We start from the raw sequence: 27248 nt of genomic DNA, 5'->3' as shown, positions 1-27248 counted from the left end.
CTTCAGGTTCCCTTCCTGCACCCCCCAGTCTCCTGCCACTCTCCTTCAGCCTCCCTCCTGCTGCCCACATTTCCTACATTGCTCTTAGCTTCCTGTCCAACCTACCTAGAGCTACAGCCATCTTCCCTGAGGACAGCCTGGCTTCAGTTCCAGTTAAAAGAATGGGGATTAGGGGCCACTTTACTAGGGCACCCTCACTTCCCCATGCAATTATGGCTGACTTGACTGAGGATAGGTTGGCTTTAGCCCCATTGAAAGTAATGAGAGATGGTGGCCATTTTGAATAAGGGAATATTTAAAAGAGTTATGCCAGCATTTGTAAGATCATTATGTGGAATCTTTTTTTTTTTTTTTTTAAAGTCTCATGTGTCTGAGCTGGTAACACTGCAGTATCAACAGAACCATTCCAGGCAAGATGTACTGTCACTAAAAATCCCCAAAGTGGCTCATTGTTAGAACATGAAGTGATTGTTTTAACAAGCAGAAGCAATGTCATTAGAAGCAGGAAGTGGCAACCCCAACAGCAAATAACATGACAGACACGAAGATATCACTCACAGTGAGAACTGCCAACAGAAAGTGACATCATTGGCATGATGGCATAGTGCAGCACAGATGTGTTGTGGACAAGGTCTCTTATTAACTGGGTATCATAAACGCTGTCCATTTTGAGCACTGGTTTTGCTTTTTTTGATCTCTTGACCCATCTCTACGCCTCTTAGTGACAGACACACGAATGTCAGATGAGATTGTCCACAACCTGGATGGCTGCGAGATCTCCCTGGTGGGAGATGACCTGGACCCGGAGAGGGAATACCTGATCCTGGATGGAGCATCCCTGCAGCAGCGGGGCCTGGAGCTCATCAACACCTCTGCCTACTTCACCATCACAGGTAGATTCTCCCCGGACAGGACTTTCTGGTTCCTGTCTCCTCCACTTCCTGCCAGTCACAGCCAGGAGAATTGCTTACCAGACGTTAGAGATGGAGAAGCCTCATCACACTGATTGAGACCAGGGGAGGATTGGTCCTGTCCATCCATTCCCTGGACTCTTGGTTCTTAGCGTCCTGAGTGATGGGGTCTAGCTCTGGAAAGGGAGGCATTACCCCAGGCTCACAGTGCTGGAGTATGGGATCTGAGTTCCTTTCCTTTGATTCAGTTGCACTCTGTTTCCCTCCACCTGTGGTATGCACTTCTCCATTCCAGAAATGTTTTCCATGCTGCCTGTGGGTGGCAGTGGATCCCACTGGTTGTGTGCAGGTGCAATTCCTAAGGCAGGGTTGGAACCTGACACGTGACTAGCTGCTGGACCCTTCCTTACCTTCCCTGGGCATTAATGACAGCCACTAGGGATTTCCTGGGCCCTTTGAGGTTGCAGACACCTCAAGGGAGCCACACCTAGCTCTGCTCCCTTTTAGGTATGAGCCTGGTTTGTCCTTCCCGCACAGCTTTTCTTTAGACTCAACAGTGTTATGTAGGTGGACCGTGATCATTTCGAAATGGGAGCTCTCTTACCCCACACCTGAATCTCTCTCTCTCTCTCTCTCTCTCTCTCTGCCCCTGGCCCCAGGCGTGGAGAGCATTGCAGTATATGAGGAGATCCTCCGCCAGGTCTCATACCGCATCCGCCATGGCGCTGCCCTCTATGAGAGGAAATTCCGCCTTTCCTGCACCGAGATGAATGGACGCTACTCCAGCAACGAGTTTACTGTTGAGGTACAAGGCCATCAATGACTGTGTATGTGTGAAGGCCAGGTCTCATTAAATCCAGAGACTAACTCTCTTCCTCTTCCACAGGTGAACGTCCTCCACAATATGAACCGGGCTGCTCATCCTAACCACATCCTCAGCTCCCAGCAATTCATGCACCAAGGTCATCACCTACCACCAGAACTATCTGGGCACAGCCTGGCCAACGTCCATCGCAACTCCAGTATGCAATCCTGATGATTTGGTGACAACCTACACGCAGAATTACCCCCGGGGGCATATTTGTGTAGAAACCTACAGTGACTCCCTGTTGGCATTTCAGGACTGACCCCAGTAGTAGGCAGCACTATGCTGCAAGGAGTGGTGTGATTGACTGAAAAGCAGGGGGTGCTCTCCCCCAGAGTAGGGGTGGCTCTGGTGTGGTGCTAGGGAAGAGGTGTGATTCAGATGAAATGTAAATCTGAAGCAACAGCTCCTCATGGTCACTCCTCTCACAATAACCTGACTCAGGGAAATAAACCCTGGGCTCCTCCAGTACTGGGTTTTGCCATCTCCCTCTATTCCTCCCTTCTTAGTTTTAATCACCTAAAAGATTCTTCTTGGCTTTCTGTCATTCATCAACTACCAGAACTCAGCCCAGAGGTGGCTGCATTTTAATGCTTGGTGCAGTGGTTCCCTCTGTCAGTATGAGGTTGGTTGATGTACGTAATAGTGCTTTGTGATCCTCCTCCAGAAAGGGGGAGTCATGGGCTGGCCCTGCTTCATTTTACATTTCTCATAGAAACTCTGCACAGGACTGATTAATGCAATTCCAGAGATGCCTCAGCAGCAGGAGATAAATTTAAAGAGCAAGGCCAGGCTGAAGCTGATCTAAGAGGAGAACTGGGATTAGAAGGCAGTGAACCAGGTAGAAATATACAGGGAAGCAGCTCCAGACAGAGAGGGGGCTGCTGCAAAGGAAGTGGTGGCTCTTGCTGCCAGAGGTGATGGAGAAGAGCAGGGAAGGGAGCAGAGCAGTGGCCGGATTCATTGGTTTGCTCTGCTGCTTTGTGCCACTTTGCCAACACAAAGCAGCCATAGAGCCAACTTAACTGGCCCCTGGAGGAGAGTGAGTGTGTGTGGTTCCTGGCTTCTAGAAGTCTGCTGCTTGCAGGATAGGGGGCGGCTCATCAGGGCCGGCTCCAGGCACCAGCCCACCAAGCACGTGCTTGGGGTGGCACCTGGAGGGGGGCGGCGCGGTGCGGCGCTCCAGCCCGAGAGCAGGGCCGCGACTGGGCTCACCGCCCTCCCTGCGGTGCTCCAGCCGCCGGGAAGAGCGGAGCCACAGCTGACTCGCCGCCGGGGAGAGCGGAGCCCTGGCCGGGCTCGCCACCCTCCCCCCAGCGCTCTGGCCGCCGGGGAGAACGGAGCCCCGGCCGGGCTCTCTGGCCGCTGGGGAGAGCGGAGCCCCGGCCGGGCTCTCTGGCCGCTGGGGAGAGCGGAGCCCCAGTCAGGCTCTCCGCCTCCTCCCGGCGCTCTGGCCGCTGGGGAGAGAGCGGAGCCCCGGCCGGGCTCTCTGCCCTCCCCCCGGCGCTCTGGCAGTGGGGACAGTGGGCCTGCGGCCAGGCTCGGCACCCTTCCCTGCCGCGCTCCCCGCCGGGGGGAGGGGAGGGCAGCAGGAGGCTTTTTTGCCTGGGGCAGCAAAAAAGCCAGAGCCGGCCCTGCGGCTGATGCAAGGCTGCTCCAATTTGCACCAGGAAGCAGACCACTACAGGCATGACCTGAGGCAGCTTAGTGCCACCTTTGCCCCTCCCTTCCTCCACTAAACTCACAGCAGTGCAGCCAGCCTAGAGAAGCTGCCCCTAAGTGTGCGATACTGACTGGAGCTACTCCATGGCGGTTGGGGGGGCAGAGTACTGAGAGCTTATAAAGGCAGTGAGGATGGGACATGCTTGGCATGCGGCCAGGTGAGGAACAGAGGCAGATTCCTGCAGCTGGGGCTGCCATAGAGCAATACCCAAGTATCCCTGGCCCCTCACAGGTTAAAGGCAAGACTGTCCAGGTCAGATGTTTGTAACTTCCTTATCCCTCCCCCTCCAGTGGTCCCCAGCGCAGCCACCACCATCATCATAGTGTGTGTGGGCTTCTTGGCACTCATGGTCATCCTGGGCATCCTGCGCATCCACTCTCTGCACCGCCGGGGGGCTGGGCACAAGGCCCCAGGGGCTGCCGGGGGAGGCCATGCAGGAACCAGCAGCAAGGAGAGCGACATGTTCTGGGATGACTCAGCCCTCACCATTATCGTCAACCCCATGGAGGTGAGATGGGAGGAGGAAGGTGGGGTTGGTTTCCAGGTGGCAATTGATGCTCTAAGTCAGGGGTGGGCAAACTTTTTGGCCCAAGGGCCACATCTGGATATTGAAATTGTATGGTGGGCCATGAATGCAGACAAAATTGGGGGTTGGGGTGCAGGAGCGGGTGAGGGCTCTGGCTGGGGGTGCAGGCTCTGGGGTGGAGCTGAGGGGTTGGGGGTGCAGGAGGGTGGGACTGAGAGGTTCTGATGGCAGGAGACGTATCAGGGCTGAGGCAGGGTGTTGGGGCATGGGAGGGGGCGGGGTGCAGGCTCCAGGCAACACTAACCTCAAGAAGTTCCCAGAACCAGCAGCATGTCCCCTCCTCCAGCTGCTACACGGAGGCGCCGCCAGGCAGCTCTGCCCCATCTGCAGGTGCTGCCCCTGCAGCTCCTATTGGCTGTGGTTCCCGAAGGCACTTGGGGCAGGGGCAGCATGTGGAGACCCTGGCTGCCCTTACATGTCGGAGCCAGAGGACATGCCGCTGCTTCCAGGAGCTGTGTGGAGCAGGGCAAGCCCCAGACCCTGATCCCTGGCAGGAGCGCAGGACCAGATTAAAATGTCTGGAGGGCCGGATGCAGCCCCTGGGCCGTAGTTTGCCCACTCCCGCTCTAAGCCCTCCTCTTACCCCCATAGACAGCTGCAGCGGCACAGGAGCCAGCAAACAGAGCTGTAAACAGGGGAGTTTCAGTGGGAGTTCTGTTGGAGGAGAAGGTTTTTGTATTTTGTGTACTGTATTTTGTAGTTTTATATGTGTGGAGGCTGGTAGGGGCAGAGTGCTGGGAGAGAAGCTAAGCCCTGATTGGGGGTGGGGCTTCTCTGCTTAGGGGTCCTATAAAGGTAGCCAGCCAGTCAGGCAATGGCATAGACAGCTGCAGCGGCACAGGAGCTAGCAAACAGAGCTGTAAACAGGGGAGTTTTAGTGGGAGTTTGTGGGGGAGACTAAGAGAGGCAGGCAGAGGAATAGACAGGCTAGTGAAGGGAGGGGGTGGTGTTGTGTTTTGGTGCCTGTTGTGGTTTTTTTTTCTTTCCTGGGGGTGGTGGTGGTTTTGGTTTGTGTTTCCTGGACTAACAGGTTTTAGGTGGCAAGACTATGACTGATACAGAGGCAGCAGTGGAAGACACAATGAGGATGACTGGATGTGGAAGCTGCGGCATGTACATGATCCTGGAGGTGGTATCTGAAAAGAGTTTCGTTTGCATGAAGTGCCACCTGACAGAGCTGATGGAAGAAAAGATCCGAGGATTGGAGATGCAGGTGGAAACTTTGGTCGAGTTTAGAAGGGGATTTGAGCAGATGATGGAGCAAAGACATGAGGAGGCTGAAGGAAAAAGCTCAGACTTGCAGATGGAAACAGGACCAAAGAATTCTGAGGGGAGACTGCTGGGTGAGGAAAGTGGACAATGAAAGCATGTGACTAAGAGAACCAGACAGAGGAAGAGACGGGCTAGTGAAGGAGAAACAGAGCTCAGGAACAGGTTTGTGGAGTTGGAAAATGAAGAAGGGGCACAGCAGGTGGTCGCTGAAGGTGAGAGGGCAAGGAAGAAGAGAAGGGCAGCTAGTCCTATAGGAAGAGAGGAAGAGTCAATGGAAATAACTCCAAATATGAGCCCCAGGAGGAGAAGGGATGGATTGCGGAGGATTGCAAGGGACAATAGAAATCAAGAGGACTTGCAGCCAGAGGGAGCAGGGGATAGACCGGAGAATCACATCGTTACCAGGAAAAGGCAGGTCTACGTGATTGGGGACTCCTTACTGAGAAGAATAGACAGGCCTGTAACTAGAGCTGATCTGGAGAACAGAAGGGTGTGCTGTCTGCCAGGTGCTAAGATACGGGATGTGGACCTGAGGCTTAAAAGGATCCTAATGGGAGCGGGAAAGAATCGGCTGATTGTCCTTCATGTAGGAACAAATGATACGGCTAGATTCTCGCTGGAACATATCAAGGGAGACTATGCCAAGCTGGGGAAGATGCTTAAGGAAATCGAGGCTCAGGTGATCTTCAGTGGGATTTTGCCTGTTCCTAGAGAAGGGCAACAAAGGTGTGACAAGATTATGGCAATCAACAGATGGCTCAGGCAGTGGTGCTATAAGGAGGGCTTTGGGATGTATGGCCACTGGGAAGTATTCATGGACAGAGGACTGTTCTCTCGGGATGGACTTCACCTGAGTAAGGAGGGAAATAGACTTCTAGGATGGAGGCTGGCACAACTGATTAAGAGAGCTTTAAACTAGGAATTTGGGGGAGATGTCCAGGTAATCTCCACACCGGAATTTAACATTGAGAAGGAAGAAAACAAAGTAAGAAAGGATACAGCCGTGGGTATGAGAATGGACGTAAGGAGGAAGGGTTGTGTAGATACCAGTCTAATAGGTGATACTGGCGGTAGAATGTCTGTGCCTAATCGGGTAAAGAATGTCAGTGAAGCCAAAATGGCAAAAATTAAGATGTTTGTACACTAATGCAAGGAGCCTAGGTAACAAAATGGAGGAACTAGAGCTACCGGTGCAGGAAGTGAAACCAGATATTATAGGGATAACAGAAACAGGGTGGAATAGTAGTCATGACTGGAGTACGGGTATTGAAGGCTATGTGCTGTTTAGGAAAGACAGAAATAAAGGCAAAGGTGGTGGAGTAGCATTGTATATCAATGACGAGGTAGACTGTAAAGAAATAAGTGATGGAATGGATAAGACGGAGTCTGTCTGGGCAAAAATCACATTGGGAAAGAAAGCTACTATAGCCTCCCCTGAGATACTGCTTGGGGTGTGCTACTGACTGCCAGGATCCCATTTGGATATGGATGGAGACCTCTTTAATCTTTTTAATGAAGTAAACGCTAATGGGAATTGTGTGATCATGGGAGACTAACTTCCCAGATATAGACTGGAGGACAAGTGCTAGTAATAATAATAGGGCTCAGATTTTCCTGGATGCGATAGCTGATGAATTCCTTCACCAAGTAGTTGAAGAACCAACAAGAGGGGATGCTATTTTAGATTTGGTTTTGGTGAGTAGTGAGGACCTCAGAAGAAATGGTTGTAGGGGACAACCTTGGTTCGAGTGATCATGAGCTAATTCAGTTCAAACTAGATGGAAGGATAAACAAAAATAGATCTGGGACTAGAGTTTTTTATTTTAAAAGGGCTAACTTTAAAGAATTAAGGAAATTAGTTAGGGAAGTGGATTGGATTGAAGAACTTGTGGATCTAAAGGCAGAGGAGGCCTGGAATTACTTCAAGTCAAAGTTGCAGAAACTAACAGAAGCCTGCATCCCAAGAAAAGGGAAAAAATTCATAGGCAGGAGTTGTAGACCAAGCTGGATGAGCAAGCATCTCAGAGAGGTGATTAAGAAAAAGCAGAAAGCCTACAGGGAGTGGAAGATGGGAGGGATTAGCAAGGAAAGCTACCTTATTGAGGTTAGAACATGTAGGGATAAAGGGAGAAATGGTCTGAGTTAAACAGGATGAAGTTTAACAAAGACAAATGCAAAGTGCTCCACTTAGGAAGGAAAAATCAATTTCACACATACAGAATGGGAAAAGACTGTCTAGGAAGGAGTACGGCAGAAAGGGATCTAGGGGTTATAGTGGACCACAAGCTAAATATGAGTCAACAGTGTGATGCTGTTGCAAAAAAAGCAAACATGATTCTGGGATGCATTAACAGGTGTGTTGTGAGCAAGACACGAGAAGTCATTCTTCCGCTCTACTCTGCTCTGGTTAGGCCTCAGCTGGAGTATTGTGTCCAGTTCTGGGCGCCGCATTTTTAAAAAAGATGTGGAGAAATTGGAAAGGGTCCAAAGAAGAGCAACAAGAATGATTAAAGGTCTTGAGAACATGACCTATGAAGGAAGGCTGAAAAAACTGGGTTTGTTTAGTTTGGAGAAGAGAAGACTGAGAGGGGACATGATAGCAGTTTACAGGTATCTAAAAGGGTGTCATGAGGAGGAGGGAGAGAACTTGTTCACCTTAGCCTCTAAGGATAGAACCAGAAACAATGGGTTTAAACTGCAGCAAGGGAGGTCTAGGTTGGACATTAGGAAAAAGTTCCTAACTGTCAGGGTGGTTAAACACTGGAACAAATTGCCTAGGGAGGTTGTGGAATCTCCGTCTCTGGAGATATTTAAGAGTAGGTTAGATAAATGTCTATCAGGGATGGTCTAGACAATATTTGGTCCTGCCATGCGGGCAGGGGACTGGACTCGATGACCTCTCGAGGTCCCTTCCAGTCCTATAATCTATGATTCTATGAAAGTGAGAGAGGCCAAAAGCCATGTAGAGTTGGACCTTGCAAAGGGAATTAAAACCAATAGTAAAAGTTTCTATAGCCATATAAATAAGAAGAAAACAAATAATAATTAATCTTCATCCAAGAATATTAAAGGAACTGGCACATGAAATTGCAAGCCCGTTAGCAAGAATTTTTAATGAATCAGTAAACTCAGGGGTTGTACCGTACGACTGGAGAATTGCTAACTATTTTTAAGAAAGGGAAAAAAAGTGATCCGAGTAACTATAGGCCTGTTAGTTTGACATCTGTAGTATGCAAGGTCTTGGAAAAATGTTTGAAGGAGAAAATAGTTAAGGACATTGAGGTCAATGGTAATTGGCTCAAAATACAACATGGTTTTACAAAAGATAGATCGTGCCAAACCAACCTGATCTCCTTCTTTGAGAAGGTAACAGATTTTTTTAAGACAAAGGAAATGCAGTGGATCTAATTTACCTTGATTTCAGAAAGGCATTTGATATGGTTCCACATAGGGAATTATTAGCTAAATTGGAAAAGATGGGGATCAATATGAAAACTGAAAGGTGGATAAGGAACTGGTTAAAGGGGAGACTACAACTGGTCATACTGAAAGGTGAACTGTCAGGCTGGAAGGAGTTCCTCAGGGATCAGTTTTGGGACTAATCTTATTTAATCTTTTTATTACTGATCTTGGCACAAAAAGTGGGAATGTGCTAATAAAGTTTGCAGATGACACAAAGCTAGGAGGTATTGCTAATACAGAGAAGGACCGGGATATCATACAGGAAGATCTGGATGACCTTGTAAACTGGAGTAATAATAATAGGATGAAATTTAATAGTGAAAAGTGCAAGGTCATGCATTTAGGGATTAATAACAAGAATTTTGGTTATAAATTGGGGACACATCAGTTGGAAGTAACAGAGGAGGAGAAGGACCTCTGAGTATTGGTTGATCACAGGATGACTATGAGCCGTCAATGTGATATGGCCATTAAAAAAGCAAATGCGGTCTTGGGATTTATTTCCAGTAAAAATAAGGAGGTGTTAGTACCGTTATACAAGGCACTGGTGAGACCTCATCTGGAATATTGTGTGCAGTTCTGGTCTCCCATGTTTAAGAAGGATGAATTCAAACTGGAACAGCTACAGAGAAGGGCTACTAGGATGATCCAAGGAATGGAAAACCTGTCTTATGAAAGGAGACTCAAAGAGCTTGGCTTGTTTAGCCTAACCAAAAGAAGGCTGAGGGGAGATATGATTGCTCTTTATAAATATATCAGAGGGATAAATATCAGGGAGGGAGAGGAATTATTTAAGCTTAGTACCAATGTGGACACAAGAACAAATGGATATAAAATGGTCATTAGATAGTTTAGACTTGAAATTAGACGGTTTCTAACCATTATAGGCGTGAAGTTCTGGAACAGCCTTCCAAGGGGCGTAGTGGAGGCAAAAGACATATCTGGCTTCAAGACTAAGCTTGATAAGTTTATGGAGGGGATGGTATGATGGGATATCAATTAATTGCCAAAATTAGGCTCTTTGATTATTAACAGGTAAATATGCCCCATGGTCTGTAATGGGATGTTAGATGGGGTGGGATCTGAGTTACTACAGAGAATTCTTTCCTGGGTGCTGGCTGGTGAGTCTTGCCCACTTGCTCAGGGTTTAACTGATCGCCATATTTGGGGTCGGGAAGGAATTTTCCTCCAGGGCAGATTGGCAGAGGCCCTGGAGGTTTTTCGCCTTCCTCTGCAGTGTGGGGCACGGGTCACTTGTTGGAGGATTCTCTGCACCTTGAGGTCTTTAAACCACGATTTGAGGACTTCAATAACACAGGCACAGGTTAGGGGTTTGTTATAGGAGTGGGTGGGTGTGATTCTGTGGCCTGCGTTGTGCAGGAGGTCAGACTAGATGATCATAATGGTCCCTTCTGACCTTAAAGTCTATGAATCTGTCTTCTCCCCAGTCATACCAAAGCTGCCAGGAGAGGGCAGCAGAGAGTGGGGAGATCAGAGCTGTAGAGGAAGTGGAGGAGGAGGAGGAGGAGAATGATGACAGCAGTGACTCAGACACACCGGACACCCCAGGCAGCGATGATGGAGATGACCAGCGCATCGTGGGCAAAAGAGATGGCCACTGCTGCTACTAGGAGCCCTGTGCTGTGGGAGGAGGGAAGCGAGGATGCTAACCAGATAGATTCCCCAGCCTGAGCAGTTCACTGCCCTCTTCCCCTTTTTCTCTCTCCTCTGGTGTATACAAATACACACTTTTCCCACCCACCCCCTAATTTCTCTTGCCTGTTTCCTCTTTCTCTGCTATTTTCATTAGGGGAGTAGTGCCTAGGGGGAGGGCACTTTCTACTCTTAACCCCTCTCTTCTTCCCCATAGTGCTCCAGGAACACAACATGGGCCATGGGCTCTTTGCCCATACTCCCTAACATTAGGTCCCCCTCCTGAGGATGGGATAGTATAGGGACCTATCTGAAGGGAGTGGCACGCTTAGGAGGAGCAGGGAAGAAGGAAACACTCATCAGCAAGGGTTGGGAAAACGGAGTCAGCTGCAGGCCCCCACATATTATATACATATTGTATATTTTTTCAATGTTGTCATTTGAGGTTTATTCTTGTCTGATGCAAAACAAAACAAAAAAACACCCCTGCAGCTTGTGTTGCTTTGTAAAATTGTCAATAACCCTAAATGAGTGAAGGAAGGAGGGAACGAGGTGGATTTTAAAATAAAAGGATTTAAAAGAAACAGACTCAAGGCCTCTGGGATTCTTCATTCTGAGAGGCAAGGGCTAGAGTGGGTGCTTGAAGGGCAGCAGTTAGCCCTATAAGCTCTCTTGACTGGCAAAATGGCATGATTTTCCAAACCTCCATTGAGGTAGCTGAAAACCAGAGGCATTTTGTCCAAGGCAGGGCCTTAGTTTTAGGCAGTCTGGTCCTCCTGCAGTGGGTTCAAGGAGGTTTGTGGGATTAGTCCCTCAGATACAGATCTGATGTTTTCAATTTATAGTCTTATTTTTTTCTATACACTTAGTGTGTTAACAAATCCCTCAACTTCAACACCTGCATCCACCCTCTAAATGACATTCACAGGCACAAAACAGTATGTTTCACACACCAGGCACCCAGCTTGTTTTTTATATCTACTGTTCCTCATGTCATAGTACCTCCAGCAGAGGAAGGCAGAGCTGGGCCCTGCCCCTGCAGAGAACAGACCTGAAAGAGGGATAGATGGGGCCTATAGTAACACAAGCTGCCCTGGCCAGAGCTCCCCCTGCCAGGATGCATCCTGCTTCTCTTGATACATGGGGCTGAGTTCTAACACCCTGCCCTGGCCTCTCTTCTAAGGAGGAGAGAAAGGCAGAGTTAATTACTCAGCTGTATGATTCTTTCCACAGGTGATTGCTCCCCTAAGGAGATGATGTAAGATGCCTGCTAAGTACTATGCATTAGGATGGCTATCAGTTATGTTTGGAGAATCCTTTGAAAGAAGACAGTGTAGGGGGTAGGACTCTATGTAGAGACCCTGACTATGTGCAGAATCCCAGAGAGTAGCTGAAGGCCTTATCGCAAGATCTCTGTTTGCTGCATGATTTCTGCAGATTTGTTTACTCTCCCTATCCACTGACTACATGTCCAGCTATGTCCATAGGCCAGGCTCAAGAAGAGTGGAGCTCCTGGGGCTGTTAACTATACATGTATTTTCTAGTGATGGGGATGGCCAGCTGGGGACACTGGAAGTGCTGAAATATGCACTTGCTTAATTGGCATCCTGCATCCCTTTATTTTATTTGTTTTATATAATTATTTATCCTCTTTTATCTCTTTCCCCACTGAACTCCATGCCCTTGTGCTTTGCACTGGGAGCCCCCACTGCACCTATTCTAGCTGGTTTACTGCCACCTCAGAGAATCTGACCACTTTCTGGAGGTTTATGCTAGAGGTCATGCCCCATCCAGAACCACTGCTCTGGCCTGAGAGCACTGCATCCTGTCAGCAGATGGTAGACTGCCACACACAAGGTCTTCACCACACTGGCCTCCTGCTACGGAGTGAACAGCACTACCTTGTGGAACAGGAAAAACATGTCAAGTCACAAGACTTTAGCTCTCCCGTGCACAGCCAGCAGCCTCAACAAGGGTCTGGTGCATTTGTTCAAGGTCACACTTTGGTAGCCAAGTGGATGATCAGTTCATAGGTAGCCATCATGATAGCTGTGTTGGGGATCTGGCGCATCATCTGGGCCAGGAGTCCTCGGTACAGAGCCAGGGGTCCCTCTTCTTGGACCACCAGCCGCAGGGTCTGCACAAAGGAGCGATAGCGGGACCCTTCTTCCCGCAGCCGTGTCCGGACAACCTCTGAGAAAACAAAGGGATGGGATGTTAGCAGAGTCACCCTCCAAGCCAGGCCTCTCCCAGCAGGAGGGTGGTGGAGGGGAGGATGGAGCTGCTCACCATGTGGGTACGCAATACATGAGGCACATGTCTTGGAGATGGCAGCAGCTGCCATGAGTCCAAAGAAATCACGGCTGTTCGGTGCAAGGGCAAAGGCTGTTGGGAGGAATGGCTGCTGCTCCCTCAGCTGTTGTTTCAGCGCCTCATAGATGACAAAATGAATGACGGTCTCGGAGACTCCAGCATAGGAGGCACTGATTCCACGGTAAAATCCCCGCAAGCCCTCAGTGCGGTACACTCGTATGGCACACTGGAGAGCATTACTGTGCTTCTCCCCACTTGCCCTGCAGAAACCAAGGGGGGATTAGAATCACCCACACACAACTCTGCCACTGCCCCTGAATACTGATCAATAGCACATCCCCCACCCCTGCCAAAACACACATACCCCTTGTTATTCCTGGCCTGGGTACCTCGCAGCTGCGTTTGGAAGATTACTAATAACTGCTACTTTTCCAGTGTCCTGAAAGCACACATTCTTGTCAGTGGGTCACCCCCAGCCCCATGCAGTCTGTGTGCATGCGCTACCTTCCTTACCTGGCTTCCAGCTGCATCCTGGTTTTCACCAGCCAAATGGGATTGGTAAGTGTGGCAGAGGTGACCCCTAGGAAGTAGAAGGTCAGAGGTCATGACAGGTACCAGAGTAGGGCTACACAGTTTGTGGGGAGTTACTGGTAGGTTAGCTCTTTTAATCATAGTTAATCTGCAGCGGTTTACCAATTTGGGCATAGTTTGGGGGTCCCTTGGAAGTGAAGAGTTCTAAGGTGAAGCCTGTTTAGCTCTGCTTCCCCTTACTGGGAGCCACCCCTCCTATGCACACCTTTGTATTTGACACTGGTGCAACCACAGCTGGAATACTGTGTCCTGCTCTGGTGTCCAATTAAATTGGAGCGTGCTCAGAGAAGAGCCAGGAGAACGATTAAAGGATTAGAAAACTTGTTTTACAGTGAGTAATCCAAGGAGCTCAATCTGATAAACTTAACGAAGAGTAGGTTGAGGGTGACTTGATCACAGTTTATAAGTATCTACATAGGGAACAAATATTTCATAATGGGCTCCTCAGTCTGGCAGAGAAAGGTCCAATGGCTATAAATTGAAGCTAGACAAATTCAGATGGCAAATAAGGTGTAATAACCATGAGGGTAATTAACCACTGGAACAATTTAGAGGTCCTGGTGAATTCTCCATCACTGACCATTTTTAAATCAAGATGGGACGTTTTTTCTAAAATATGTGTTCTAGGAATTATTTTGGGGACATTCTGGCCTGTGTTACGCAGGAGGTCAGATGAGATGATCACAATGGTCCCTTCTGGCCTTGGAATCTATGAATCTCATAAACCTTTCATTATAGCCTCATTTCCCCCCACCCCTGGTGCCTGGAACCAGAAAGAAGGAGGCTGAACCTGGAATGAGAGGCAGGAAACAATGAGACTTGCTGAGAATGGAGGGTCTCATTAGAGAAAGGGAAGACAACAGAAGCAGGAAAGGCAGTGAGACTGCTGAGGTTGTGTGTGGGGATTAAGTTACCTGGCTCCCCAGTAGGGAGCCCTGTTTCCCAAGGCAATCAAAGAGCTAATGTAGTGATACTCAGACTGAGGCTTGAGAGCCACAAGTGGCACTGTAGGGTCTCCTGCAGCTCTTTGCAGCGCATGATATTAAAACACTGATTTAATTATTAACCAATCAGGATGCTTTTACTAGGTTATTAACCAATTGTGGTCGATGAAATAATAATACTGGGTCACTCATTTTGCTGTGAGAATTATATCTATCTATCTTACAAAAACTAAATATTTCCCATCATACTGTTTAAATATGAATCTACAGCACTATAGTAAATGAAATGATGAAGTGGCTTTTTTGGGTAATGTTGATCGCTAATTTGGCTCCTGAACCTCACTGAGGTCTGAGTATCACTGGGGTAAGGCCTAGATCATTGACACTGAACAGCGACTTCAGGTGAATTAAGAGAGAGACTGTTTCTGTTGTATTTCACTGACCTGGGAAGCTGCTGCAGCAGGATGGGGTGGGAGAAAGAGCTTCAGAAGGGCTAACAAAGAAATGAGGTGATTATGTGAATGAGAATGGCCTGAACAGTGACACCAGATGGTCAAATCCCCTCATGTTTACAGGGATCCCAGGCTGAATGGGCCCTCTGGTCTAATATGGCATGGGAGAAGCTCACCTGCACAGACTGCTGAGAGCACATGAACTTTCTTGGACTCGGGTACGAAGACAACATTGAGCTTCTCCTTAGCCCCAGCATAGGCAGCAAAATAGATGGCCCTGGTTGGGGAAGAGACATACACGTGCAGTAGCAATCCACCTGAAAGGAGCAACTGAAGCATGAAGGGCCCTTGTTTCTACATAACTTACCCCAGACAGACCCTGCACTGAGGATATGTCATACAACAGCCACACGTGGACACCAGGTGTCACCCCGAGCCTCAGAAGGCATGGTGAGGGGCCTCCATTGAATCTCCCCATGGAGGTGCCAGAGACTGCACTGTATCCGGGGCCTGGACATTGTGGGGAGGTGGGGCAGTGACTGGTAGGACCCTAGGAGAGTGCACCCTAGCGAGACCCATGGGGGGGGGGGGAGGAGGAGGGAGAATATCCTCACTGAGTGATTCTTACCTGGAGGGGGCGACTCCAACAAGGTTGGGACCCAGGCCTCGGAAGAGGGAGCGGATTCCTTCCTTCTCCAGGATGGCCCTGTGGAAGGAATAAATAAAATCAGAGAAGGAGTGGGACCAAGCTGTCTGCTCTCCTAGTCCTCCTTCCCCTCCACATCTCCCTACCAGCCCTTCACCTTTCTCTACATCTCATTCTCTCTGCATCTCTCCCTGGCTTCCTTCCTCTCACTCCTTTCCTCCACATTTCTCTTGCTCCCCTCATTTTCTGTTCATCCTCTTCTTCACTCTCCCCTCAGTATTTCTTCATTTCCCCCAATTTACCTGCACAATCCAGAATCTGTTTATTCACCACCAGCTGTGACCTTTGTCCCAGCCCCAGCAGCTGCCCCTCAGGGCTTGCCTTCATTTCAGTGCTGCACTGGTGCAGCTGTGCCACTGTAGTGCTTTAGTGAAGCTGCTACTATGCCAACCGCAAGAGCTTCTCCCGTCAGCGTAGTTAATCCACTTTCGTGAGAGGCAATAGCTACGTTGATGGGAGAAGCTGTCCTACTGTCACAGTTCTGTCTACGCCTGGGGTTAGGTCGGTATAATGTTGTCACTCAGGGGTGTTCAATACAGGTCTGTAGTAAAGACCTGGCCTCAGACTCACAAGGTATGTCTACACGGCAGACACCCATAGCTGGCCCCTGACAGCTGACTCAGTCTTGTGGGGCTCTGGCTAGGGTGTAAACACTCCAGCTCAGGCTGCAGCCCAAGCTCTGGGACCTTTCCACCACACAGGGTCCTAGAGCTGAGACTCCAGCCCAAACCTGGACATCTCCACTGCACTTAAACAGCTCCATGAGCCCAAGTCAGCTAGTATGGACCAGCTGTGGGTGTCTGACTGCAGTGTAGACATACACACATAGCTGAGAGAGACAGGAAGCACACTAATACAAATTCTGTGCCCTGAAGCCCTTTCCTCCCATGGCTTTCATCTCTAAGTCCCACTTCCATCCCCCACCCTTCTCCAACTGCTGGCTGGCTCTCCCAGCCTGAACCCCTCATGCTGCTAAGTTGCACATGCAAGTAACCCCTGTGATATTATTGACATGAACTGTGACCATATAGATCATTGTTACAACCAGGGTCCTATGGTTGCACCAGGTTTTGTACAGAGGAGGTCAAGTTGGGTGTTCATGGAAAGGTTGTAGTTTTCTGGTTATGATTATGCTGTTTGTATGTGTGTATCATTTTTGTATTTGAAGTTATGAATATTGGCTATGTACTTGTATCTCAATGTGTTTGATTCTAAGTAGCCTCGGTGAAGCATTTGGTCAGCTTCTTGAGAAAGGACTATTCTCAGTAAGTGCCCAATCAAGGAACATTTAACTGACAATGGACTTTGGGAGCCATCAATCCACATCTGAGCTTTCCTGGGAACATTCAAACTAACATGTAAACAATGGCATCGGCCTGCAAAAAGCTGAATCATTCGTGGACATGTGACTTGCCCAGGTGGCTACAAACTCCATCTTGTTGCTGTGATTTTGCACAGGAGAACAAAGGGGTTTCTGCCCACAAGAGGAAGAATATAAAAGGCCCTGGAAACCCCTCCATTTTGTCTTCAGCTGGCTCAAGGGATGGCCTCTCTACCCCAAAGAGATGCCTGAAAGAAACTGGAACAAAGGACAGTAACTACGGGCATGAGAGTGATTGCTGTACCCAGACTAGGAAGGAGTCCAGTCTGTGAAAGAGGCTTATTGGAACATCTCTGGCGGTAAGATTTCATTTGTAATCAGTTTCTTAATGTATTAGGCTTACACTTGTGTGTTTTGTTTTATTTTGCTTGCTAACTTACTTTGTTCGGTCTGTTATTACTTGGAACCACTTAAACCCTACTTTTTATATTTAATAAAATCACATTTGCTTATTAATTAACCCAGAGTAAATAACAGATACCTGGGGGAGCAAATAGCTGTGCATCTCTCTCTATCAGTGTTACAGAGGGTGGACAATTTATGAGTTTACTCTGTATAAGCTTTATGCAGAGTAAAACGGATTTATTTGGGGGTTGGATCTCACTGGGAGTTGGGTGTCTGGGTGCTGGAAACAGGAGCACTTCTTAAGCTGTTTTCAGTTAAGTCTGCAGCTTTGGGGCATGTGGTTCAGACCCTGGGTCTGTGTTGCAGCAGATTGGCATATCTCAGAGGTAGTCTCAGCACATCAGGTGACAGTCCCAAGGGGGTCTCTGTGACCGAACCCGTCACAACCCCCTCCCCAGCTCACCTCATTAGCTGGAGCACGCCAGGGGAGGGTAAGGCTGGACGCACAAACCCTCCATTCAGCCCCTGCAGCTGCACCTCAGGGAGGCAAAGAGGGCGCAGGGTCAACGAGGATGACTGTAGACGTGTTTTCACCACTTCCAGGGGGCAGGTCAGGATGGCTCCAGCTGTACCGCCACATCTGGGGAAACAGTGAGGGCAGACTGGCATGAACAAGGGTTACTCCTCAGGAACTGGGAGCAGCAGCTCTGATATCCCCCGCATTGTTTGCCTGTTGTCCAGGCCCTCTGGCCTTCGTCACGTAGGGCCTCTGGCTCCAGCACTGATTAACACGTTGGTTCCAACAGCTCCTGGCCAGCCCTGTTCAGGTATCAGCATTTGAGACAAGCTGCGTCCTAAGTCCAGGAGGAGGACTCAAACTCACGACCTTTGCACTGGAGCTGCTCACAGCAAATAGCTCAGCTGCCCAGTCCCACCACAGGACTTTGCTGATGATGTCAGCAGCTGACTTAACAGCCCTGAAGAGGGTATGCTCTGCAGGTCCCCGAAGCGGATTCAGTCCCTGCATTAGCAGGGCAAGTGTCCCCCCCACCCCATTCTGCACTTTGTCCACATGCCTCAGCTTGCCATGGAGGAACCCTCTTTCAATCTGGAACCCATTCACTACTGGGCAATTGCTGAAGCTGCCACTGAAGGAGCCAGTTAGTAACAATTGCACTTGTCCCACCAGGGCCTGGGCTGACACCCACCAAACTCATTTATAACATAAAAGCCACTAATGGCCATCAAATGGGAAGACTTATCTCACTATTGACCCCCGGGGCCAGATTGGATCTGGTGCCCTAGAGGCCTTTCTCCAGTCCCTTTGAGGCAGACAGACCCTACAACATAAGGTCAGACTAGAGTCAGAAAAATCGGAAGGCCCCATAATCCGTGCCCATGTTATGTCCATTCAGGGCCTTTGGCCGAGGGCTCTGGTCTAACATAACCAGCCTGGCTGGTTTGCAGCCCAAAAAATTTGTTTACAGAGATGAATTCTAGCTGGTGACCCTGGCCCTTAGTAGTGGTGGGTGGGACAAGGGAGGTTGAGAAGCTGACAGATTTTTCTTGGGATTGGGAATTTAAGTCTCTTTCTCCAAGTACCTGAACATTTTGCCCTCCACTTTGTGTCCAAAGGGACATGGAGGGTAAAATTCTAAGCAGAGGTCCCAGGGAGAGAGGCAGCATGACGGGTATTTGAGGTAACAGCCTAAGAGATCTTCAAACTGATAATTATAGAGGAAAAAGTTACCCAGCATGGTCACAGCTGGTGTGGGGAGCCTCAGAGTGGGAAGCAGAGAACAGTCTGATAGAGCTGTGTGGGGGCAGAGGAATGCAATAGCAGGGCGTCTGATCTCTAACTGGAGTTCTGAATAATGGTCTGACACAGTCGGTGCAGCTCAGAGACACCCCCTCTCCAATCTTGTGTAGTTAAAACCACTTATATCCTTCATTTCTGGACTCTTATAGTTTGCTGTTATCACCGGGGCAGGAAGAGGCTCTCGAAATCTATTGCAGTGAACTCCTGCAGTTGAAATGGTTAAAAACTGTAATGACATTAAATGCAGATGGCAACTCCAGCAGTGAGCAGAGCTGCCCCATTGCATCAGTACTGCACTCTAGCCCTGTCTTCCTATATTATATTTGGCTTGATAAGAAAGGTCCCTCGTCAGAGGGTCTGGACACCTGATGTCTTTCAGTGTCATCAGTCAATATCTGCAATTGTCATCAGTAGCAGTTACAGCTGGCAGGAGCCCGGGGATTGGACACAATTTAGGTAGAGAGCCAGTATCAGGTTCAAAAGGCAACTCTGTGACAAATACTGAGGATCCCAGTTCATGGTGGTGTGGAGAACTCAGCTGAATAACCTGACAACATATGGGACCCAAAAGACAACCCCACCTGGGTCCAATGTCAGATCATTGAGCGCTGTACAGGCTGGAGGGCTCGGAAGTAAGTCTTAGTATCAGAACAAGGAGTTAAATAGCAAAAGGCACATGGGCAAAAATAAAACCTATCAATGAGTCTATACCAGGGGTTGGCAACCTTTCAGAAGTGGCATGCCAAGTCTTCAGTAATTTAAGGTTTCACGTGCCAGTAATAAATTTTACATTTACAGGGGCCCCCTGACAGAACCCCAGACTGGCAGCAGGCTGAGCGGGGCCGGCAGCAGGGGCCGGAACTCCAGACCGGCAGCAGGCTGAGCGGCTCAGTGTGCTGCCAGTCTGGGGTTCTGTCTGCCACCTGCACTGCTGGTCTCAGGTTCTCAGGTCTCAGGCAGCGGGCTGAAAAGGGCCGGAACCCCAGACAGGCAGCGGTCTGAGCAGCCCGCCGCCGGTCTGGGGTTCTGTCCACCGGCCCCGCTCAGCCGGGGTCCTGGCTGCCAGCCCTGCTCAGCCCACTGCCGGCCAGGGATTCCATCCATTCAGGCCGGCAGTGGGCTGAGAGGGGCCGGGACCCCGGCTGGCAAGGGGCCGGCGGCCAGAACTCTACACCGGCAGTTGGCTGAGCGGAGCCGGCGGACAGAACCCCAGACCAGCAGCGGGCTGAGTGGCTCAGCCAGCTGACGGTCTGGAGTTCCACCCGCTGGCTCCTGCGAACCGGAATCCTGGCCGTTGGCCCCACTCAGCCCACTGCCGGCCTAGGATTCCGTTCACCCAGGCAGACAGCGGGCTGAGCGGGGCCGGCGGCCGGGACCCTGGCTGGCCGCAGCGTGCGAGTAAAAATAGGCTCGCGTGCCGCCTTTGGCACATGTGCCATAGGTTGCCAACCCCTGGTCTATACCAAGTTAAGAAGCCTGAAAGCAAAAGTTAGGTGAACTAGAATGCATGGCCATGGAAGAGGAGCTTATTGTCAGAAGCATTACTAAAACACAGATGACTTACAAATCAATGAGATACCACAGTTAAGGCTAAGATTATGTCACAGAATCTGTGACTTCCAGAGATCTCTGTGCATTTTCTGCTACAGTCCTGCCGTGGGCAGACTCTGCAGCTCCCAGCCACTGTGGGTGGGACCCCAGAGCCGCAGCAGGGGTGAGTTCTGGATCCCCCACTCCCTCCCTCCCCATTTTGTCACAGTTATTTTTAGTAAGAGTCAGGGACAGGTCATGGGCTTCTGTTAATTTTTGTTTATTGCCCATGACCTTCACTAAAAATAACCGTGACAAAATTTTAGCCTTAACCGTAGTACCTGGCTACGAACTATATGCAGAGGACAGAAGAGGTGGTAGAGGGGAGGGAGCAGTGCTAGACCCAATAAATTCCACTATGATAAACTAATCTGTATGGATGCAAATCCCAAGACATAGGAATACAAATATATAAGCAGGGTTTCACTCCTGCAGATCAGTGAAAGGTTTTTGAGTGCAGTGGTGAGTGAGATCAAAGAGGCAACAAAGTCCACTAAAATGGGTGATTTCAACTGGGGAAATGTCACAAGGTTTAGAGAAGCAATTTCTTGGTACTTTAAAGGATTACTTCTTGGAATAGCTAGTGCTACAGCACACAGAAGGAGAGGCTATTCATAACTCAGATGTATGTAACACACAATTTATTCAAGTAATAACTGTAGTGGAGTCCCTTAATACTAATGACCGCAATATCATCCTAAGGGGAGCAAAGATACTAAGAACTTGCATAGTGATGCTGTACTTTAGAAAGGAGGATTTAAAAACAAAAGTGAGGAAGCTAGTCAAAAAGGCCACAAGGTCAAAAGCAAAGAAATTAAAATCCTTAGGTGAATTATAGAAGCTGCTTACGCAACCATAAGGGAACCCCAAATGAAATGCAGACCTGTATACTGGTATAGCTAAGTGGCAAGGCTCAAGAGGTCAGGGCGCTAAGGACTAGAATATCAGGAACAAAAGATATAACTTAGAGATAGCTCCAGTACTAAATGGAGATGGTAAAATTATTCATAATTATGCAGAAAAGACAGAAGTGTTCAATAAATATTTCTGTTCTGTGTTTGGAAAGAAGCAGGATTATGTTCTCCTATCATGAGGATGGCAAATACTTTCTAGTCCTTTAGTAATTAAAGAGGATGTTAAATACCATCCACTAGAGACAAAAATTTTAACATCAACAGGCCCAGATAGCCAATTCATTTAGGATACTTCGGTGCAGGTTGAGGACATCTCTCACTCTCAGAGGTTATCTTTTAATAAATTTTTGAACATCAGGGAAATTCCAAAGGACTGGAAGACTGCTAACGCTGTGCCAAAATTTAAGAAGGGCAAGGGAATAGCCTGGGATACTATAAGCTGGTTAGCCTGACATCAAACCTGGGAAAAATAAGGGAAAAGAGGATATGGGATTCAATCAATAAAGAATTAAAGGATGGGAATTTAATGTCAATCAACATGGTTTTATGAAAAACCGTTTGTCAAACTAACTTGCAATCTCATCAAAGGATGAAATCAAGTTTGGTTGATAAAGGTAACCAATAGTCAGACTTTTGTAAGGCATTTGACTTAGGGCCTGACATTCTGATTAAAAAATTAGCACTGTATAGTACCAAAGCACAGGTTAAATGGATTAAGAACTGACTAACCAACAGATCTCAAAAAGAAGTTATCTATGGGTAAATCATCAAATAGGGGTGTGTCTAGTGGGGTTCTGCAGGGATTGATACTATTGGCCTGATGCTGTTCAATATTTTCATCAATGATGTGGAAGTAAATATAAAATCACTGCTGATAACATTTGCAGATAACACTAAGACTGGCAGTGATGAATAATGAGGACAGGCCAGTCACAGAAAATGATCTGGATTTTTTGGTAAACTGGGCCCATTCAAACAAAATGAATTTTAATATGGCCAAAAGCTGTATCTAGAAAAAAGAATGCAGGCCATATCTACAGAATGGGGTACTGTATCCTGGGGATGCCATAACTATGAAAAGGATTTAGAGGTCACTATGAACCAACAACTTAACATGCACTCCCAGAGAGATGTTGTGGTAAAAAGGTCTAATACGATCCTAGAATGTGTAAACAAGGAAGTAGTCTGTAGGAACAGGGAGTGATTTTTCCTCTGTATATGGCATTGGTGAGACTAATACAGGAATAGTTCATCCAATTCTGGTGTCCACATTTTAAAAAGGATGTTGAAAAATCTGGAGAGGGTGCAGAGAAGAGCCATAAAAATGACTCAAGAGCTAGAGACTTAAAGAGCTCAATCAAAAAGAAGATTAAGATGCGATTTGATTACAGTGTCTGTACCTTCATGGGGAGAAAATACCAGGCACTAAAGGTCTATTTAATCTAGTGGAAAAATGCCTAAAAAAATACCAGGGGCTGGAATTTAAAGCTGGACAAAAATACAAATTAGAGCCGAGGCACAAACTGTTAGCAGCAGGGGTGATTAACCACTGGAACCAACAACCAACGGAAGTAATGGATTTCCCATCTCTTGATGTCTTCAAATCAAGACTGGATGCCTTTCTGGAAGATATACTTTAGTCTGTTTGGGCTCAATACAGGGACACGTACATGTAATGGTATGGCCTGTGTTCGCAGGAGGTCAAATTGGATTTTGGCCTTACAATCAACGAATCGGGTAAGGAGGTTAAGGATATTGTAAAGAAGCAATGCAGTTTCTTTGCATGAGTCTTTACCAGAGGATGTTGGGGCGATATCTACCACAGACCTGCTCTTTTGTGGTAACAAAGCTGAGGCACCGCAAGAAACTGACGTCTCAAAAGAGGAGATGCTGGAATAAACTGATAAATTAAAGAACAAGTCACCAGGAATAGATGGTGCATCCATGGATTCGGAGGAATTTAAGAATGAAGAGGCTGAGTTGTTAATGCAACCTAATTAAAATCAGTTACTGTACTGTTGTACCAATCCTCTGTACCAGGAAAACTGACTGAAATAATAATTATAAACGCTCTGTGTGAACATAAACACGGACAAACCATCACAGCTTCTGCAAAGGAAAATCTGTTATTCTTTGAACTTATCAATAAAATAGCAAATTAAGGAGAACTGGCTGATGTAGCTTTCAAAAAGCCTTTATCAAAGGCCCTCACAAGAGGCTGTAAAGGAAAGCAAGCAGCATGGGGTGAGAGGTGAACTTCTGTCATAGAATGGAAACTAAGAGAAAACAGCCAATTTCCATCACGGCAAAAGGTTAGAAATGGGCTTCCTTGTTCTATACTAGGATTGATATTGTTTAGGTAATGATTTAGAAAGCAGGGAGGGGTGAACAGTGAGGTGGTAAAATTTGTAAATGACAATTATTTAGATTAGTCAAGACTGGAGAAGACTGAGGAACTTCAGAAGGACCTAACCACGTGAGGTGAATAGGCAAAACAAAGGTAGATTAGATTCAGGCATGACAAACAAGGAATCATCTGGATTTCTCCTACACCTTATTGGGTTCTCAATTAACTGTAACCTGGGTGTCCTTGTGGTCAATAAAAACCTCTATTCCATGGGCTGTGGCAATCAAAAATTCCAACAAAATGTTACAATGCAGAGGAATGGGATGGAGAATAATACTGGAGCTATTCCAACACCTTTATAAAAGCAATGGAATGCTCTCACATAGAACAACACTGTGTTCATCTCTGGTTACCCTCTCTGGAAGATGACATAGATGGAACAGAGACAGGGTATGGATATGGGGAGCAAAAATGGTGTGAGGCCTGGAGAGGATTAGGAGGCATGACTGAAAAGACTAGTTTAGAGAGACTAAGAGGGGATATGATAAAGGTATACAAAATAACAATGGGAACTGAGAGGGTAGATGGGGTACTCTTTACTCTCACAATGACAGGCAGCAAATTGAAAACCAATAAAACACTTCATAGATGCATAATTAGCCTGAGGAATTCATGGTTACAAGATAATCAGAGTTCAAGAGCTTAATGGGATTTAAAAAAAGGAGTTGACATTTATATGGATAATGAGAACTCCAGTTACATTAGTAAGGATTAAAACTTCCAGACATTTGGAAAGGATATAACCTCTCCCGTTTAGGGGAACAAGCTGACCTCTAGCCATTGGGGGGTCAGGAGGAAACTTTCCTGGGGGGAGAGGAGGGAAAGATAGGTTATTCCATCACTGCCCCCTGCTGGGTTTCCTGCCCCTTCCTCTAAAACTGCTGGTATTAGCCACTATCAGACACAGGTCACTGGACTAAACAAACCATTGGTTGGACTCAATCTGGCAGTTCCCATGAGATACAGTTGCTGAGCTCAGTGAAATATTAGGGCAAACAGAAACAGGATATCTGAATATATAATAATAATTTGCTCTTTGCTGGCACCAGTAATTGGAGCATTACAAAACACTTTAAAACATTAATAATTTAGGTCTCACCCTCACCGTATCAGACAAATAGCTACTATTTTCCCCTCTTGTATAAAAGGGGAAAATGAGACAAAGAGGTGGAAAGGGACTTGTTTAAGGTCACACCGCCAGTCATTGACAGAACTGGGATTAGATCACCCTCCCTCCACCCCAACCCACCTATTCCTGTAACTGGGAACAAAACCTTGATTCTTGACTCCCAGGCCTCCTCTAGCCACCAGTGACCAGACCCCATTCTCTTCTAATATTAGCCAAGTGCAAAAGCTGCAACACAATTTAAAGCAGAAGCTATGTAGGAATTTGTTCTTTATTTTGCTAATCAGAGGGTTTATTCTTGGGGAGCAGCCAAGATGTCCCTGGACTGACTATGCTGAGATGAGATGATCCAGTTCTCAATCCCCAACTCCCCTTAACCTCTGCACCCACACATTTCCTGTTGAATTCAGGTGGGCGATCTAGGTGGAAAAACTGGCCCAGCAACCAAGCAGCCTCACTCTCTAAGGTTCTGTTCTACACAAGTACAGTCCTAGCAACTTGCGCAAGGTACTACATGCACGTCCAACATGATTAAGCCTGCACTTGAGACTGGAATAGGAGAATGTGGGTCAGGACTGAAGGGCATTGCCAGTAACCAGGGTGTGGGAAAGAATAGGATTCTCTGCACTGAACCCTTTAGCATAGGGGTTCTCAAACTGAGGGTCAGGACCCCTCAGGGGGTCACGAGGTTATTACATGGGGGGTTGCGAGCTGTCAGCCTCCACCCCAAATGTCGCTTTGCCGCCAGCATTTATAATGGTGTTAAATATATTTTAAAAAAAAGTGTTTTTAATGTATAAGGAGGGGTCGCACTCAGAGGCTTGCTGTGTGAAAGGGCTCACCAGTACAAAAGTCTGAGAACCCCTGCTTTAGCAGCTGCTCTTGGGAGCCAAAATTTATGGAACTGGAATGTGTAGAGGCCATGGCGCCTCTTTTCTCATGTTCCAGCCACCATGAGAGTGAGGGACAGAGGGAGATTCATGCAGAGAATCTGGGGCTCATATGTCCCTAATCCCACCCTGTGCTCCCCTCAGGAGAGGATGGAGAAAGGTGAGGGGATCACTGAAGGGGAAAAAACACAGGATGACGGTGTAATGTGGAAGTTGGGGAGACTGGAAACTCATGTCCCCATCTGGCCTTGAGAATGGGCAAGTCAGGGATTTGCAGGGATAACAAGGTTTTGCAGCCCAGAAGCGTGGGAGGAATCTGGCACTCAGGAGGGACAGCAGAGAAATACACAAGAATGTACCCCAGAAACAGAGGGCAAGGCATTTGGGAGAGGAATAGGTGAGACAAGTGTGTACCCCCAGAAGCAGGGTTGGGGTCAGGCATGTGGGGGACAACACAGATACAAGATTTCTGCCTTAGAGATGGGAAAGCACATGTGGGGGACACTCAGGAGAAGGCACAATAAGAGATACACAGTTGAACCAGCCCAGCAGAGAAAAGGAGATGATCCAGGCAATGGGGTAACAGATATAGGGATGGGTACCCCCCAAACTCCAGTTGATGGGACGACACAACCCAGAGAAGGGGGTATCCCCAACTCTATGCAGAATCATTTAGTCACTACCGTGTGGCTCCCGGGGCGGGGACGGGAATTTCACATCCCAAACCACAATGATGTCTGCAATCTGTGCCTGCCTGCAGCTGCCCCAGTAGGTTCCGCTGATTAGGGGAAGGGAGAGGAGAGAACTGTGACTAAGGACTCGGGGCAAAGAGTTCTTGAGCCCCATCCCCCTCTCTAGCCCCACCCCGTCCCTAGGAGGGGGGGCCCTGCTAGCTCCTCTATCGGTGGTGTTGGTGGGTTGGGCTCTCCAGTCCCCTCTGGGTCCCGCCTGGGCTTCCTCCGGGCTGGTTTGCTCAGGCTAGGAGACTGGGCCACGTGCGCAGAAACAAAACTCATGCGTTTCCCTCCGTGCCGTGCCGTGCCGCAGAGCAGAACCTGCGGGCTCCCCGCACTGCAAGGAGGGAACCGGCCCACGAGTCCCGCCCGCCTCAGGACCTCGCGCTCGCTCACCCTCCTGCGAGCAGATGAAGCAGCGTGCTCCGATAGGGCATCACCGCCGCGCTGTGCCTTTGGGGCGTCTGTCTCCGACCGGCAGGCACCTGCAGCTCACCCCGGGCTGCACACGCAGCGCTCCACTCCTTGCTTCCGCCCAGCGGCGCAGCCCCCGTCTCCTATTGG

General features: G+C 48.2%; 2 protein-coding genes across 4 annotated transcripts in view; one reads left to right on the top strand and one right to left on the bottom strand.

The window, feature by feature from the left end:
* Window positions 1-11058, top strand: part of CLSTN3 (calsyntenin 3) — a 27049-nt gene extending 15991 nt beyond the window's left edge. The window contains exons 14-19 of one of the 2 annotated variants that reach the window (XM_042855047.2): window positions 723-893; window positions 1571-1716; window positions 1798-1933; window positions 3790-4007; window positions 5248-5428; window positions 10268-11058. In XM_042855047.2, the coding sequence (XP_042710981.2) occupies window positions 723-893; window positions 1571-1716; window positions 1798-1933; window positions 3790-4007; window positions 5248-5428; window positions 10268-10353 (938 nt within the window). In that variant the 3' untranslated portion in view covers window positions 10354-11058. The remainder of the gene's footprint in view (window positions 1-722; window positions 894-1570; window positions 1717-1797; window positions 1934-3789; window positions 4008-5247; window positions 5429-10267) is intronic. The other variant, XM_005312038.5, reaches the window with a different exon arrangement.
* Window positions 10895-27248, bottom strand: LOC101945628 (solute carrier family 25 member 33-like). 2 transcript variants are annotated; one of them, XM_005312037.4, is made up of 7 exons: window positions 27081-27248; window positions 17668-17844; window positions 15401-15478; window positions 14949-15049; window positions 13299-13365; window positions 12762-13045; window positions 10895-12665 (listed from the first exon to the last, which is right to left on the bottom strand). In XM_005312037.4, the coding sequence occupies exons 1-7, from the start codon at window positions 27119-27121 to the stop codon at window positions 12469-12471; spliced, it is 945 nt and encodes a 314-aa protein (XP_005312094.2). In that variant the 5' UTR covers window positions 27122-27248; the 3' UTR covers window positions 10895-12468. The 2 variants fall into 2 exon arrangements, with proteins under 2 accessions (XP_005312094.2, XP_065441317.1); XM_065585245.1 differs by having other exon boundaries at window positions 12331-13045; window positions 27081-27242.

This window comes from Chrysemys picta, chromosome 1 (genome assembly GCF_011386835.1).
Source record: "Chrysemys picta bellii isolate R12L10 chromosome 1, ASM1138683v2, whole genome shotgun sequence".
NCBI lineage: Eukaryota > Metazoa > Chordata > Testudines > Emydidae > Chrysemys > Chrysemys picta.
This window is presented reverse-complemented; position numbering and strand designations above follow the sequence as displayed.

What these genes read in the sequence shown, in the direction of transcription:
- LOC101945628 (XM_065585245.1), bottom strand. Translation starts at nt 27,121, where the DNA reads ATGCCCTATCGGAGCACGCTGCTTCATCTGCTCGCAGGAGG. An exon ending in CTTCATCTGCTCGCAGGAGG is followed by an intron (nt 17,845 to 27,080) that starts GTGAGCGAGCGC and finishes CTGTTTCCCCAG; the next exon opens with ATGTGGCGGTACAGCTGGAG. An exon ending in GTTGGAGTCGCCCCCTCCAG is followed by an intron (nt 15,050 to 15,400) that starts GTAAGAATCACT and finishes TTCCCCAACCAG; the next exon opens with GGCCATCTATTTTGCTGCCT.